Source organism: Carlito syrichta, unplaced genomic scaffold, assembly GCF_000164805.1.
Source record: "Carlito syrichta isolate Samal-C Ts95f unplaced genomic scaffold, Tarsius_syrichta-2.0.1 Scaffold302444, whole genome shotgun sequence".
Classification (NCBI taxonomy): domain Eukaryota; kingdom Metazoa; phylum Chordata; class Mammalia; order Primates; family Tarsiidae; genus Carlito; species Carlito syrichta.
This window is the reverse complement of record NW_007246540.1, coordinates 210,462-228,116: the sequence shown is the minus strand read 5'-3', so window position 1 is coordinate 228,116 and position 17,655 is coordinate 210,462. Positions and strand designations below refer to the sequence as shown.

Genomic DNA, 17,655 nt, shown 5'->3' with positions numbered 1-17,655 from the left:
GATCAGTGAGCATAGAGAGCAGGAAGCCATGCTATCGAAGGACCTCCCTACCAAAAATGTGGGCGATTAAAGTAGCCAGACACACCAGGCTCCATCACGGCCGGGCAAGAAGACGAGAGTCACCCATGCGCGCTTCCGGCAGGCCAAGTTGGGAGATTAATTAAAGTGAAAATCTCTCTGCAGGAGGGGGCAAGCTGATTGATATTCTGACAGCTGCCCATAAACTCCTTCGCAAAGCGATGGGGCTGAGGAGGCACCATGGGGTTAGGAGCGAAAATGACTCACTTCACATAAATGCCATGAATGGCGGCTGGCTGGAAATTTAAGGCAGCAATTTCCTCGCATGCTGGAAGGGAAGATGAGTCTGAGACCCTTCTGAAGAAGTATTGCTCATTGCTCAGGATGGTTCCCCCAGGGGGTGCACATCCTTCAAGGCCGTGCTCCCTCCTGCTCCTCCAGAACCTCCTTGTGGGAAATCTGACCTGGTCAAAAGTACCTTGAGCAGCAGAAAGTAGTGGCAAGGGAAGACAGGGCTCAAGAGAAGAGAGAAGTGGGCTCTCTATAGCTGTTGTGAACAGCAGAGACAGGATACAGTGTTCAAAACTCATCCACACCAGAACTTTGAACTCCAGGCAGGCGGGAAGCCTGGGACCGTGCTCAGCCAAAATGCTTTCCTGACCACGGATGGACTTTCAGCCTCTCGGTGGTGTGCATCATTGGCAGGTGAGAAAGAGAGGTAGCACTGATGGTGGAGAGGGGTTCTGAACGCTACTACCCTCTGGCTGTGTGACCCTGAGTGGGTCCCTGACCCTCTCTGGACCTTAACATTCTCACCTGTAGAATGAAGGGGAAGGGCTGGTGATACAGGTATGATTAAGATCTCTGTGTTGCTATGGGTAAACTGAGCCACGGAGGAATGAGGTAGCGTGCCCAAGGTCAGATTGCTCCAAAGTGCCAGAGCTAGGAGTCAAACTCAGACCCCCTGGGTCCACAGCCCATGCTCCTACCTACGCTGCTCTGCTTCCTGCCTCTCCCTCTGTCCAGAAGAGCTGGCAGGGAGGCACTGGACAGGAGTCGAGTAACAGGTGGATTCTCCAGGGATCTCCACCCACAGCCCTCCTCCTCCCGTTAGTGATCCAAGCACATCCCCAGAGCCCTTTTCTCTTCTCTCTTGCATAACTAGGAAAAGGCTTTGTAAATTTCATGCGCTGCACATAGTGGCTAAGAAAATAGACTTGGCATCAGATCTACCCCAGGTTCAAATCCTGGATTTTATTAACTGCTGACTTTGAATAAGTGACTTCATTTTCCAAGCCTTGGTTTCCTCATCTGTAAAATGGGAATATTTCCCGCATAGGGTTGAATCCGCCGACGGGTGTATCGTGCTTGAAAGCGTAGCTGGCATATAGTGAGTGATCAAAAACTGAGCTGTTGTTATTGCTAATATTAAGATAGAAATGTCCTCTCTCCAACCTAAAACTAACGCCATGCCTAAAAGAAGTGAGCTTCCAAAGGAGTCCCACAGAGAAAGGCCACCATGTCGGGCGCGGTGGCTGAGGCGTATAATCCCAACACCTTTGGAGACCAAGGCCGGAGGATAGCTTGAGGCCAGGAGTCCGAGAAAGGCCACCATACCCCGTGTCCAGAAGATCCCTGCCTTGTCCCTAATGGTTGCGGGTGAGCTGTGCTTTTTCTTCAGGGTGTCTGACCCTCCTGCGTGATCAGATATCCTGTTTCCCCCTGAGCCCCTGAGGGTCTGAGAATGTCCCGTGCTACCCTGTCATCCCTAAGAAAGGTGGGATGGGGATGGGAAAGGAAGGGGAGGGGTGTGGGTCAAAGTTCAGAAGTCTGTCTGGTGCAGCTCACATCTTCCTCCTGCTGCCTCCCGGCCCTGTCCAGCTTCCCTCCCTCAACCACACAGTCATAACCAAGGTGGCCTGACTCCAGGGCGCCGTAATAATGGGGAGAGATTTTCTGCCTGGAAGCACCGGATGTTTATGGCCTGCTGAGAGCACAACGACCCTGGTTTTCTTCTTTGGATTATGGCTGCAGATCAAGGGCAGGCATTTATGTCTCCCCCCAGTTTATAGCAGTAATAATCATCATGATGATGGTACATCGTGCTTATATTGCGCCTTTTTAATAAGGCCACTTTGTTTGGCTTCTTAATATTTAATTCTGTTTTATATTTACTTTCTGATGGCTTAAAAATCAACCAGGTTTTCATGGCTTATGCAGAGGAAGCCAAGCTGGGCCTGCGCCCGCAGGAGTTGTTGAGAAGGTTCTGGAAGCTGGTGACACCTTTCTCTGTGACCCTTTAACCCAGGCAGGCAGGCTGGCACGGTCTGGGAACCATTTAGTTTTCTCTCGTCTTTTTCTCTCGCCATCTCTCCCTTTCTTAATATATCCATGTAAGGCAGGAGGATTCAACCTTTTGGCTTCCCTGGACTGCACATAAATTATATAATATGGCTAGCGCATATATATGTAATAGGACTTTTAATGTATTTTTATTATAAAGTTTAGAAAAATGAGAACGATATAAACCTAGTGGAAAATTTGACCTTGTTTTCGTAAAACAAATCTGTCAGTATCTGGCGGTATGGAAGTGGTTGCAATTCCGAGTTCGTTCTCAAGGTGCTCATCAGAAATGTTTGTTTGAATTTTGCTCTTCGTGGACTTCATAATTTTTTTTTATTTTAAAGATATGGGGTATAATTCAGGAATAGGTATACGAATGGTCATCATGCAGGTAAAGTTTGGACCTCCCTTTGGTCCCCACTTTGCCTGGTTTGAGATCAGGTATCTTTATTGATGTTGTATCCTCCCTACCCCCACCCTGGCTGTATCCCGCTACTGCCAATCCCTTTCTTATAGTATTATGGTAAATGTACAGGGTCCGCTTATGAATGAGAACATGTGGTACTCTGTTCTTTGTTTCTGTGATCACTGAGTATGATAGACTCTAAATGCATCCAAGTTGCTGCAAAGTCCATTTGTGTGTCCTTCTTTCTGGCTGCATAATATTCCATTGTGTAGTGGACTTCATAATTGAAAACAGCTACTCACAAACGTTTGTACTGCCCAAAGATGATGTCGTGAATAAGGTGTGGTTGTGAACTTCAAAAATGGAAACATGCATGCGGTCATAAAGAAAATAAACACTAAAAAACACATGATGTTAAAAGATTTTGTGGGGCCACATTACTAGCTGTTCTGGGCCCCTGCGGCCTGCAGGCTATGGGTTAGACATGCCTGATTTAATGGATGAAGGCATTGAGACCCCAAATTATGATGTGGCTTGTCAAAGCTTTGGAACTGTTTGGTGGCAAGGCCAAGACAAGGACCATCTTTGGTATTTCCTAGACTCACAGCACTGGGGAGATTCCTAAGACTCTGAGTTGGGCAAAGACATAGAGAGTTCCTTCACCCATCAGTTTGAGACGACATGGCCATGTGCTTGATCTGGTAATCTGTAGAAAAGGAATAAGGAATAATTTTCCAAGTTATTTCTGCGTGAGAAAAGTAAATTAGGTGGAATGTACCATAGGTCCTCCCCAAAATTTTCTGGGGCAGTAACCACAACCAGTTCCATTCTACAGTGGGGCTAATGCAACCCTATTGTATGGAGTACCTTACGTCACCAGTTCTTATCAGTAACTCAGCCTGCAAAATGTACTCGGGCAGTTATTCCAGAAGTTGCCTGGTGTGGCTAAAAAAGCCCTGGACTCAAGACCTGTCATGATCAGCCATTCACTGGACCGCACCTTGGGTACCTGATTTCAACTTTTTGGGACCACCCCTTCACTAGTCAATAGGGACAGTAATATCTTCAGGGTCCGGCGGACAACTGAGAATACTCTTAAACTGGGTGATCTAAGGAGAATTTGATAAAGATAGAAGCAGCGTTGAAGGAAGTCAAGAAGTGATCTTGCAGCATCCCAGGGTGGCAGCTAGGGGAACTGTTTCTGCCCAAAGCCTGAAGGGACAAGGTGAGGGAGTAGTTACCAGAGTCTGGACGTAGCTACGTGGAGGGGGGGATGTGACCACACCTGTGGCCTCCAGCAGCAAGATGCAGCCAGTCTACACCAACCCTGAGTGCTGGAGCCAGGGGTGTAAATACCCCACCTCCCTCTCCCCAGACCCACCCACAAACTTCCTGCTAGCACTGCTCATTGTCCAAGTCCAGCAGGAAGCCCTAACCAAGGAAAGCTCATTGGTCCAGCATATAGAGGTCAGCCCACTGGAGTACAGGACCTGGTGGAGAAAGAGGAAGGGTAGTTAGATCCGAAGAACACATTCTCAAATGTCCAGCACAGAGAGTTTCCCTTAAAACTCTACACAGAAGCCGGGCTCGGTGGCTCAGCCTATAATCCCGCGCCTTTGGGAGGCTGAGGTGAGTGGATTGCCTGAGCCCGTGGGCTCGAGACCCGCCTGGGCAGCAAGACCTCATCTCGACAATAAATTTAAAAAAAAAATCAGCTAGGCGCAGTAGTGCACGCCTATAGTTCCGGCTACTTGGAAGGCTGAGGCGGAGGGATCGCCGGAGCCCAGCAGGTCGAGGCTGTGGTGGCCAGGAGTGGCCACTGCACTCTAGTCTGGGCGACAGAGTGAGACTCCAACTCAAAAACAAAAACAAAAACAAAACTCTACAAAGATGCAGAGTATCATTGTTATGGTCCCAATTCCAGGGCCACGAGCCCTGAAAAGGAGCCCAGAGAATTCTAAGTTACAGTCTCTGGCCTTGAGAAAGCTAGAATATAGTCAGGGAGACTAAGAGTTGTGAAATAACAGCAAACTATGAGAAAGATGAAAATTTGTTGGTAATATTTAGCAAATATTTATAGCACTTACCATTCTACAAAGTTCTTTTACAAATATTATTTCACTTAATCCTTAACAAAAACCACTGAAATAAATAATATCATTGTCTTTTTAGACGTGAAGAAATCTGGGATCAGAAAGATTAAATAGCTTACCTAGAGTTACACAGCTAGAAGAGATTGGAAAAACTTGAAAACAGTTTTTGTTGTTTTTCTTTGAGTCGGGGTCTCACTCTGTTGCCCAGACTGGCATGCAGTGGCATGCTCAGGGCTCCCCACAGCCTTGACCTCCTGGGCTCAGGTGATCCTTCCACCTCAGCTTCCCAAGTAGCTGGAGCTACAGGCGTGCACCACCACGCCTGGCTAATTTTTTTTATTTTTTGCAGAGACAGGGTCTCGCTATGTTGCCCAGGCTGGTGAATCCAGGTTTTTAATTTAAAATTCTCACAGACCACAGAGTCGTAGGCAGCGTATGGTCCTAGTGGCCGCCTCAGACAGAACTGTCCTCCAGAAATGGATGAAATTGGTGCAGATCAAGGATCAACAAACTTTTTCTAGAAAGGGCAGATAGTAAATATTTTAGGCTTTGCAGGGCACATAGAGTTTCTACCACGACTTCTCTTCTCTGCTGTTGTAGTGTGAAAACAACTGTAGACAATACACAAGCAAAGGAGCATGGTTGTGTCCCCAGCAAACTCGACAGACAAAAACAAGTGGCAGGCTGGATTTGGCCCAAGGGCTGCCATTCACTGGCCCCTGGGATACATAAGGGAAAGTAGACAGACACTCCACAGAGAAGGTATGATGTATGCGTTAAAAAAAAAAAAACACCCACAGTCTGGAATGGAGATGGCACATTTAAAAGCCAATGAGGAGGGCAACTGGACTTGGCTGGAGGCTTTTGGCAGGAAGTAACAGGAAATAAGAGGGAAGAGACAATGTCTTCGTCAGCTAGAACTGCCCCACAAAGTACTACAGCCCAAGGGACTTGAACGATGGAATATGATGTTCTCACAGTTCCAGAGGCCGGAAGTCTGAGGTCAAGGTTTGGGCAGTGTCCTTATGAGGGCCAGGAGGCGAGAGTTAGTTTCAGGCCTCTTTCTCTGGCTTGTAGATGGCTGTCTTGTCTCCATGTCTTCACATTGTCCTCCCTCTGTGTGTGTCTGTGTCCACGTTTCTTCTTCTTATAAGGATACCTGGCATATTGGCTTACAGTTTACCATCATGACCTCATTTTTCATGTAATTACCTCTTTAAAGGCTCTGCCTCCAAATGTGGCCGTGCTCTGAGGCATGGGGGTTAGGATTTCAGCATAGGAATTTCTAGGGGGTGTAATTCAACCCATAATGGATAGCATGAAGCCAAATTACAGGGAGTTTGGGATTCCAGATTGGAGTCAGTGAGGTCGGAAATTAGGAATCCTTTTGCGTGTTAACTGTAACTCTGATTAGTCCTTTGAGAAAATAAATACTAATTATATCACTCATGTGCACAAAAAGATAATAAAATGGACATCTGGCCAAGTTCACGGCAGAGTCCATTCCTTAGTTCCATCCGGGAGAGCGTGGAGGCCTGGGCAGTTGAATCCTGCCAGGCTGATGACCCAGAATGCAGCCATTGGTTCCATGTGACACTTCACCACACCGGAGAAGCTGGGGTTGTATGAGCTCCGTCAGCTTCCAACACCCCAGCCACTGCCTGGCATGTCTGGGCCTGATACATCAACCCTCCTCCAAGAGGATAAGGTAAAAGATTTGTAGCTGATGAGTAGTTATCTGACCCTGGATCATGGGCTACCAGCTAGGTTCCAGAATAAAGACTGGGTGTTTCTCTGAGCAGTCTCATGAGAGGCCAGCCATCCCTGACAGTCACATCGGGACATCACAAAACCCCATCCCTCCCTGGGACAAAGTCAAAGCTGTTTTGGGTGACCAAAGTGTCAGAACGAGGCGTATTTTTACATCTCTCCCCAGATTCATTCCTCGTCCTCTCGCATGGAGCTTGGCTCTGGTACCACTCTCTCAGTCACGATGCAAAAAAACAAAAATGTATCTGAGACAGGGTACCTCGGAAGCCAGAACCGAGATGTCCCATGAGGAGGGTTCTTCAGTCTCTCCTCCCAGGCTTGGGAAAGGGAAGGGAGGGAGGGACGAGAAAACAGAGTGTAAAGCAAGAAATACCTAGGAAGATTCGCTCACTGTCTTCTCTGCGGATTCATTGCTGAGTAACCTTAGTGCCTTTTTTTGTTGTTTAACAAAGCTGAAGTTGCTCTGACTCTCAAACCTTTGCCAGAGCTGGTTCTGGAGTCATTTTCTATTCACGTGGTTGGTCTGGGTCCCCTTGGAACACACATCATGCCCAGCGTCATGTCGGCTCGATGAGTTCCAATTTCTTTTTAAGGAGGTCATGATTGTTCACACGCCAGCACAGCCTGGAGCAGATTCGCCACTCGGGGATCTGTTTACAGCAATATAAGGAACTGTCGGGAGACAGTTATAGAGAGAGTTCACCACCTACCGGGAAAGCGAGGCCTGGGTGCTGTGAGTCTGCTCGTCCTCTGTTGACCACAGCTGGGGAAAGACTGTGTCCTGCTGATCTCTGTAGCCAAACTTTCAAAGCACCACCTGGTGTTTAATGGAGGCGTCCCAATTTCAGTGACTAAGCCCTCGGAGGCTTTGCAAATCCAAACATACCAGGGAATACCAATCTTCACCACGGCCCAGATCCAGTTTTCCTCCGTGGCAGGGTTTGTGTGATTTCCAGTTTCAGGAGATTATCCCATGGAGAAAATGACTTATCACAATTTCCTCGGTATCTACACAACTGTTTCCCAAGTGGGGTCTGGGCAGTCATTGGCTGCTGTGAGACCCTAACTGTGTCCCTCTCTTAAGGCATAGAAATAGTCCTACCAGGCGTCATTCTAGCAAGACTACCAAGAGATATTTGGAAGGTCTAGGAGATGAGGGGGAAAAGACGTTCATTCAAGGATATAATCAGGCCAGGCACAGTGGCTCACACCTGTAATCCCAGCACTTGCGGAGGTCAAGGCAAGAGGATTGCTTGAGCCCAGGAGACCAGCCTAGGCAATACAGCAAGACCTCGTGTCTAAAAAGAAAAGAAACGAAAGGAAAAAAATTAGCTGGGCATGGTGGTATATGAGTGTAGTCCCAGCTACGGGGTGGCTGAGATGGAAAGATCACCTGATCCCAGCAGGTGGAGGCTGTAGTGAGCTGTTCTTGTACCACTGCACTCCACAGCCTGGCTGACAGAGTGAGACCCCCAACTCAAAAAAGATGTAATCCATTTGTTGGCAAGATGGAACCTGTACCACTCATTGTAACCATTGATGATATTACTAAAAATGCTATGATGTCACCCACCACTTGCAATAGCAGCTGTTGTTTTTTTTTTTTTTAAATCTTATTTTCTTTTGGAATCTTTTCAGCCGAAGTCAAGGGACAAAATAGCCCAGAGACCCACATTTGGTCCACAGTACCTGGTAATAGTGACACTGGAAGGTCAGAAAACAAACTTCCTCTCTAGCTTTCTTCTTCAGAATTTCCCTTCCAAAATCCATTTAATAAAGCATATTGGCTGGACTTGGTGGCTCAGCCTGTAATCCCAGCACTTTGGGAGGCCGAGGCTAGTGGATTGCCTCGAGCCTGCGGGTTCAAGACCAGCCTGGGCAACTTGGCGAGACCTCGTCTCTACAATAAATTGAAAATTAAATGGATGCGGTAGCACATGCCTATAGTTCCAGCTACCTGAAAGGCTGAGGTGGAAGGATCGCCAGAGCCCAGTGGGTCAACTGTGAGGTGGCCGTGAGTGTGCCACTGCCCTCTAGCCTGGGCAACAGAGTGAGACTCTGACTCCAAAAAAAAAAAAGCACACATCATACTATGTCTCACAGAGGGTGTGCTATCATGACATTGTCTGCCAAGCAGCAGACAATCAAACTTTACTTCTAAGGGCATGCTTCTAAGAGAAAAGGTGTCCTTTAGTTTCCAACCAACTGATCATTTGAATGGCCAGAGGAAGGATCAGGCCTTCCCATCTTCTCCATAGCATAAAAATCCAGCATTCTTGATTCCAGATTTTCAACAATCTGGACTTTCAGTCTTCTAGATGTTTCCCTTAAAGGATCAGCCTTTCCTGATCCTTTCCTGTTTTATCCCCTCGGTTACTTATGGGATAAAGTATCACAAGTTAACAGACACTGGCGTGTTACATATTGCTCTTTCCAGCTGTGACATGTTATTTCAGCAAGGAACCTTTAGATACATGACTTAACTGAAAAGAGAAGATCTCATAGAGCCCCCTGCGGGCATCAGGGAGATGTTTTAGATGTTCTTCAGATCTACTTCCCACAGGGTGGCTGCAACTTTGCCCCCATGAGAGACTAGCCCTGGTCAAATTAAGTTACACGTTAAATGACTTGTATTCATGAAGCTCCAACTTTTGATTCTAAAGTGTTCACATGGTTACTTCTGAAATTGAACAAGATGGGGTGCTCAGGATGTCAAAGCCAAAAGCTGGATAATGCTTCTGGTGGGCTGTCTCAATGTTTGGGCTCCAGCACTGACCAGGACTCTTGTCCCAGGGCTCTTGTCCCCCCAGATGGTCACATCACCAGACAGAAACTGGGTACCTGGGAGCCTCATGTTCACCCTTCCACGCCTCTAAATAAAAGGCCATTCATTTTGAGGTTCTCATGTTAGTGGTTGTCATCATCCTGAATTGAAGGATGCCTTTCTCTAGAAGGGAAATGAGCAAAGTCATTCATTTCGGCTCATAACCAAAATGCAACTGGATGTGAAGTTTCCGTCTACTCCACATTTGATATTTTAAAGATGAGTGTGTCTGAGACACGGCCCTTCACATAGGTTAAAAATAAGCCCGACTCTTTTCTATCATGAGCCACTCTCCAGAATTCTCACCAACATGCAACATTCAAGGCAGTTCACTGAGTATAATCTGAGTTCCAGGAGAAGAGAGTGAAATAAGGAAATACCTGAAACTTGGGGTGACCTTCTTCTCATGCCCTTTCCTGGAACTTGGTGGGGCTGCTCACTCATTCCTCAAAGGGCACATGCTTCCTTCCATGGGCAGTGGCTCATATCCCACCTCCATTCACTGCTACTCCCCATTAATAATTTGTGATTCTAGCCGGGCTCGGTGGCTCAGCCTGTAATCCCGCGTTTTTGGAGGCCAAGGTGAGTGGACTGCCTGAGCCTGTGGGTTGGAGACTCACCTGGGCAACTTGGCGAACTCATCTCTACAATAAATCAAAAAATTAGCTGGACGTGGTAGCACGTGCCTGTAGTTCCAGCTGCTTGGAAGGCTGAGGCGGAAGGATCGCTGGAGCCCAGCAGGTCAAGGCTGCGGTGGCCGGGAGCGGCCACTGCACTCCAGTCTGGGTGACAGAGTGAGATTCCAATTCAAAAAAAAAATTGGTGATTCTACCTCACTCTCATCATTGCCAGCACATTTCAGAGCAACCTCCCAGAGGTACAGTGATTGCCAGTTCTATCCAATGAAAACTCTCTTTCTGAGCATTGAGCTAAAGCATTTGACATCCAGAATTCAAAGTCTATTGCAGATTCCAGAACCCCTTTCTTCTCCATGCAGTGATCCATGTCTTCACACCTTCTGGAGCACACACCTCTTCAGCTATAGCTGAGGCTCACCAAAAGCCCACAGAACTCTTCTCCCTTATTTACAAACCTTCAAAAGATCACCCACTGATAGGCAATTTAGCAACACCTTTGCCCATTGAAACTGATTAAAGGCAGGTGCGTATATGTTTTGACGTGATCAGCCCATGGCATCGGATGGGTCTTTACTGAGTGAAGTTGAATGATTCAACTGGAAAAAGAGGCAAGTAGGTCAATGGGTTGTTTTTCCAACTGCAAGTGACCCCATCCAGATGTATGTACCGAGGGAGCCCTTGAATCCACGACAGGTGGAAGTTTTGCAATAGGGTTCCATGTGAGGGGAGAAGACAAGTCACTTGGCCCCTGGGTAAGGGGTGTAGGGGACACCAGTGCTGCATTTTGGTTTTAGAGTCACCCCACTTTAGCTTATAAAAGGGGCACCTCTCTAAGGAAGCAACAGGGACAAGTGGCAGCCCCCTCCTAGGAGACCCTCTCCCCAAGGTCACTACTTAGCTATCATCAGTGTAAACCTAAGCCTCTGCTGGGGTAATTCCATCTCTAGGGTCCATCATTTGTTTTGTGTTATTAATTCATGTGATTCAGGATTTTCATTCGACTTTGTTATGTTTTCTTATATGTTTTGTTTTATTGCTATTTGTTTATTTGGTTTATTTTTGAAGATGAAAATGGATGTTCTATGTGAATGCTGAGTTCCTTGTTTCTTTCTTTTACCCGTGGCTGACTGCATGTTTTCTGTTGATGTCTTGTTCCTGGTTCTTGACACTGACCATCTTGTCTGTGAAAGGAGGCACTCCGGCGGGCTTGCTTGATCAGAAGAAAGGGAAGTTTGCTTGGTTTAGTCACTCCACAGAAACCCATGGTAATGTTCCCCTGTGTTCTGTGTGTGTCAGTGTGTGTTGGTGCATACCACCCTGGACGGGAGGGTGTTTCTCGTGATGGCTTGTGATGATGTGGTTCTGTGTATGTGCACATATGTGTATACATTGTGGGTATGTGTGTGTTTTGTGAAGGGATGGTGACCTGTTCCCCTCAAAAACGCTGCCTCATCATCGCTTCACATGTATAAAGTCAGCAGACATGGCAGTCAGCAACAGCTATTTCTTAAAGAGCCCTTCCTTTGGACAGTGCTGGCCTAGATCAAGGTCACTGCAAATGCAAACTTGGAACTGGTATAGGCAGTGCCTTGACACAGAAGATGATATGGTTCCTCCAAATACCCATTCCTGTCCCCTCTTACTTTGAATGTCTTTCCAGACCTAGCATCACCACACCACTCCACCAGTATATACGGGTCTCTCTGGGAGCAAAGTGTCACAGTCAGAGAACTTTAAATGCATGGCTCAGCTCTTCAAACATCAATGCATGGAGAATTAAAAGAACCTTGGACCCAAGATGACTGGAGATATATTGATTGAAAGACTGAAAGCACTTTAATTTTATGGCTCCTTCCTTAGTGTGGGCTGAGCCTTGGCAAGCTCTGAAGGTCTGTCCTCCCAGCTCCCAAGGCTAAAACCATCCGTAAGATCTGGTCTCCCCAGCTCCCTCAGATCTCGGGCAGTGCTGTACATTTTTACAGTGTTTGGCTATCAATGTAAATGCCATAAAATTTGACACCGTTGTTTGACTACTCACTACCCTCCAGCACTGCTCCCAGATCCTGGTTTGGCTTTAAGAACCTTGCCTTTCCCTAGATTGTAGAGTAGAGAGTTGGTCAACACTGGAGCCCTCAAGATGAGCTTGGTGCAGGGAGCTGACACCCGTGCCCCTGTCCCAGTTAAACACCCTGTGATCTTGGGCATCCCGTCTCTTCTCTGGTCTCACTTTCTTCTTCTGTGAAGCAAGGGAGACAAGTGAGAGCTGGATAATTTCTAAAGTCCCACCTAGCTCTAGACATCTATGAAATGACATCTGGATTTTGTTTTGTATCCAACTTTACTTAGAAAGTTGGAGAGGTCTCTCATACCTGACAGTTAACCATACGGTAAGTTGTGGGCTTTCTATTTGTGTCTTCCAAGTTCTTGTGATGACGCTCCACTCATCTACCTGGCTTGTCTTCATCCAAAAAGAAAGGCACTGGAAAAAATCTACATCCAGCAATATCATCCATAGAAAGTCTTTCCCGGGCTGTAGCAGCCCCGTGGATACTTGTCACCGGAGGCCACACTCTCACTAACTGCAGATGCTATATCTGCTGAGGGCTAGTGACCTTCTCAGTAGATGAGGAGTTGTGTTTTGGAGCAAGTGCTGAACCAGGCTACTCTAAAGGACAAGGGTTGGCAAAACTAAGGAACTCACTGTGTCATACTAAGAGGGTGATGGTTTCTCTACATGTTCTCACTCATATGTGGCAGCTAAACGGTCACAAGTATGAAAATAATGAACACCGGCGGTAACAATAAGGGAGCAGAAATTACCTACGGGTTGCAATGTTCACTGCCACCTGTGACCCAGTCCCCACTGCTATACTATATGTCCACATAGCAATATGCATGTGTACCCCTTGAATCTAAAGGATTTTTAAAAAGAGGGTGATGGAAGGTGAAGAAGAATGCTTTCAGTTAAACTTCTATTTAGAAGAAAACAATAAAATGGCGGCCGGGCTCAGTGGCTCAGCCTGTAATCCCGCATTTTGGGAGGCCGAGGTGAGTGGATTGCCTGAGCCTGCGGGTTCAAGACCCGCCTGGACAACTTGGTGAGACCTCATCTCTACAATAAATCAAAAAATTAGCCAGGCGTGGTAGCGCGCGCCTGTATTTCCGGCTACTTGGAAGGCTGAGGTGGAAGGATCGCCGGAGCCCAGCAGGTCGCGGCTGCAGTGGCCAGGAGCGGCCACTGCACTCCAGTCTGGGTGACAGAGTGAGACTCCAACTCAAAAAAAAAATTATAATAATAAAATGGCTTCTTCTAAGCCACCAAACTGGGTTCAAAGCTAGAAAATCCCCATTGTTCTGGAATCCAGCCCACAGCTTCCTTGGGAGGAAGCTGGACAAGTTGGCTCTAATAGAGTTAGACGGTGGCTATCCCAAGTCAACCTGCTGAGATGGGAACATCAGGATGACTGAAAGGAGACACATTATCCCCTCCAGGGGTCTTCAGACCACATTTGAACCTAGTTTTGTAGACTCCGCACTTAACGTTTTCATCCCTGATGTCTGCAGTACTAGTTTGAGTCTCCGTGAGTATCTCTGGTGATGGCTGTCTCTCCGTTTCAGGGACCACCCTGGATGTAACTGACTGCAGGAAAGGAAGTCTTCCACATCCATCCAGCAGTTCAGGCAGGCAGAAAACATGCCTTTCTGCAAATAGGTTGGGCCCTCATCTTGGGGATGGCCCTTAGAGTTGGTGGGTGGAAGGAGTAAAGGAAATAACATATTGAATGAAAGCTCCTCTTTCTGGCCAGGCTCGGTGGCTCAGTCTGACATCCCAGCACTTTGGGAGGCCAAGGCGAGACCAGCCCGGGGTTCAAGACCAACCCAGGCACCTTGGCAATACAATAAAACAGCCAGGTGTGATAGCACACACCTCTAGTTCCTGCACTTGGAAGGCTGAGGCAGAAGGATAGCCAGAGCCCAGCGGGTCGACACTGGGGTGGCCATGAGTGTGCCACTGCACTCCAGCCTGGGCGACGGAGTGAGACTCCAACTCTCACACACACGCAAAGAAAGCTTTTCTTTCTGTGGCGAGTAGTAGATGCAAATGAAAAGGCTTCCGTGGCTTTTACATGGCCATAGAGCAGAGAGAAAGGATTTAATGGTCAGTTTTTGCAGGATGCATCCTAGAAGGTAAAATGATCTTGTCTCCAGATGTCCTTACACATTCCCATGAATTTACAGTGTCCTTGGCAGCAAAACCTTCCCTGGACAAGCAGCAGGTGTGTCAGTCAAGGAAAATTCTGAGCCTGACCAGAGTAAGACCAGGCCTCAACCCCCCAGGCCAGCCCATGGGCTCAGGCTCTCTTTCCACCAATCAGCGCTCTGTCGCGGCAGTGGCGTGTTGCAAACTGATGCTCTTCAACCCTCCTGTCTCCCCACCCTCAATGCCTTGCTCTGCACCTCTCTGACTCTTGCAGTGAGCATGCCCACGAGTGAGACCGAATCTGTCAACACCGAAAACGTGGCTGGAGGTGACATCGAGGGAGAAAACTGCGGGGCCAGGCTGGCGTGAGTAGGCACGGCAAACCCAGGGGCTGGGGCTTTTCCTGGGGCGCGGGCAGGAAGCTGCATCCAGGTGTCAGAATAGGTTGGCTCTTCACGAGGAGGGCAGAGATGAGAGCTGGCCTCAAGAAACAGAAACCTCAGATGGGAGCCTAGGCGAGGAGCATGGAGCCCTGGGGTGGAGGCCCTGAGTGGAGGGGTGAGTCTTAAAATTAAGGCTGATCTTCAATCCAGCTCTTCCACGAGGGTCTGCTTCCTGGACTTTGAGCCCCTTTTCATCAGGGGGTGGCCTCCAAGTCTGTTGCTCCCCAATCCCTTTCACCTCTCTTCAAAGAGACGACCAGGTTAGGGTCCCTGGCCCTGCTGATCACCCTTTGCATTCCAGAAGGAATTATTGTCAAATGTTGTTAAAAATACAATGCTAATTATATAAATGTGACTTGGAAGAAAAGCAGACAGGTAAGAAAACACACTGGGAGACGATAAGCACAGAGTCCTTACCTGCACTTTGTCAACCTGCCAACACAGAAGCAGAGGTGCCCAAATGTCACCTTGAGTCACCTGTACTTAGCCTAGAACATGGCCAGTCACCTCCTCCCACACGAACCTATGCTTGCATGCCCGTTCCTTCCCTTTCCCTGGGTCAGATCCCAGGCCCTGGCTTGGGAGGGCTGGCTTTGGCCTGGGGCTGGCCAAGTATGATGGAGCAGGGGCTGGTGTGGACAGGCACGGTTCACACACGGATGACTGCCACCTTAAAAACAGAAGCCAGTCGTCCCTGTGAAATGTCCCCTCCAACACAGGGAAGGGAAGACACGGCTCGATTGCTAAAAAGAAGCAAACTGCTGGTGTCTCTAGAAGCAGCGGCTGGGGATTAAACTCTGTGCTGTCAGGTAGTCACCTTGACCTTGAGCACGAGGCTTCCTAGACTGGTCAGGTTCTACTTTGGGAAAGGGAGCTTGCTTTCCCTTTGCCTTGGAGGATATTGACTATAAACTCCCCCTAGTCACCAGAAGGAACTGTAGACAAAGTGTCTGAGGAGCACCTACCTCTGTGTAGGGCCAGTCCAGATAAAATGCGTTTCTTGATTGTTTCCCCCATGGGCAAACCCCCACCCTTTTACAGAGGGGAGCTGGGGGTGAGTCTAGACGCATCTATACCAGCCTTGAGAATGGCCCCCGAGCCAAAGCAGGAAACAGGACAAGACTGAGGACAGATTTGCTTTCACAGCCTCTATTTCCAGTGCTCGTGTGGCTTCAGTATCACTCACTCTGACAGAGGCACCAGGGAGTCTGCAGTGCAGATTTCTCAGCATTGTCGGGAAGCAATTATTGTCAAAATGTTGTTAAAATACGATGCTAATTACGTTTTTAAGCAGCAGTCCAAACCTTTTCCCTAGTCTTTTGGAATCACACAAAACAAGCACTTGAGTTTCTGGAAATGGGCCCGAGACAGCCACACTAGGGAAAGGCCTACAGGAAGCCTTCAAAGTCCATAAGTTCTAGGCCTTTCTGTTGTTTGGACACCAAGAGGAGGGTTGGGGAGAAGAGGATCACAGACCCTGCAACTCTGACTTTTGGGCATGGCCCAAGTTGCAGACCAGGCGGGACGGGGTGGAGGGGAGGGGTGGCTGGCACCAGGAAGTCACTTGAGAGTACATTTCAGGAGAGCACGAGCTTCTGTTGGAAACAGACCATGATTATCCCCCGCAGGGCCAAGCTGGCAATCTTGAGTCGATCTGTCATCTCCTCAGACGACGCACTCTGCAGGCTTCAAGAGCTCTATAGAAATGCTCCTTGTTATCCACATGCATATCCACGTTTGTGCATTCACTCTGCATACAAAATGCCCAGTCGTGGTGCCCGGACTGTAATATGCACTTAAGACATTGTGGTATTTTCCCATCTCCCTATCCCCCCAGCTCCCGCCCCAGACAATGATGGGGTAAGACTGCCACATCTCTTGTGGGAGAAACAGCACGAGGGCTGAGATTGGGTGTGATGGTCTGAGGGACAGGGAGAGACCAGCATTCCTAAAGCTAAGGGTTAAAAGTCTTACGTAATAACACGAGGATGAGGATTCTGCGTCTGAGAAGGTCTGGATGAAGGTGGGTTCTGTGCGGGGGAGAGAGGATGGGGAGAAAAGAACTGCAACATGAGATTTTGTTGGGCTGGGGACAGGTGAGCAGGCAAGATGAAGAAGAGGAAGGAGTCGTCAAAGTTTGGAAAGAGAAAAGGACAATGAGGTGGATGTCAAATCTGAACTGGGGCCCGGCCGGAGAGATCGCAGGCGTCACTGAGACAACGGGATGTGGGGATCAGAGACACAGCATTAACAGAAGACACACATCAGAGGCCCCTGGGATTAAAACCATCAGTGAGGTAACAGGACAAGGCTTGTTCACAGCAGTGGGAAGCAGGAGATCCAGGCCGAGCCTCCGACATACAGAAGAGTAAGACCAAGCAAACAAAACAGACGAAACCAGGCTAGAGGGACAGTCAGCAACACCAGCCTGGAAAGCCGTGGGAGGAGGCGTTTCAGGACAGAGACATCTATCTGCACATGCTTTCAGCAGAATGCCCAGCTTGGTGCCAGGTGATGGTGACCCATACCCAGGGAGAAAACTGACACCGTCATGTTGGGGTTACAGTCTAGTGTGGGGGACACACCCAACAAAGAAATAGGGAACTGTCTACTGGGGTGAGTGTCAGGAAGGAAAACTCAGTGCAGTGTTGGGTTCAAATTTCGACTTTGAAGGTTTAAAATTTCAGCCGAGAGCTGAAGGGTAAGCGTGAGCTACTGAGGTGAAAAGGAAGGGTGTTCTGAGCAGAGGCCCAGCGAGCGTCCAGGCCCCAGATGCAACCAGGGCGCATGTGAACAGAGAGGCTGGGGGCAGGACCACGGCAGAGGCTGAGCCTTGTAAACCCTGAGACAATCTGGGTCTCTATCAGAAGAGGTGAGAAGTCACTGAAGGACTTTCAGAACGCAGAGCCCGGGGGTTGA

At 48.3% G+C, this 17,655-nt stretch overlaps 1 protein-coding gene across 1 annotated transcript in view; it reads left to right on the top strand.

Moving 5' to 3' along the window:
- Positions 1-17,655, top strand: part of CACNA1C (calcium voltage-gated channel subunit alpha1 C) — a 636,553-nt gene that overhangs the window by 464,462 nt on the left and 154,436 nt on the right. The window contains exon 9 of the mRNA XM_021711663.1: positions 14,568-14,658. Coding sequence (XP_021567338.1) covers positions 14,568-14,658 — 91 coding nt within the window. The remainder of the gene's footprint in view (positions 1-14,567; positions 14,659-17,655) is intronic.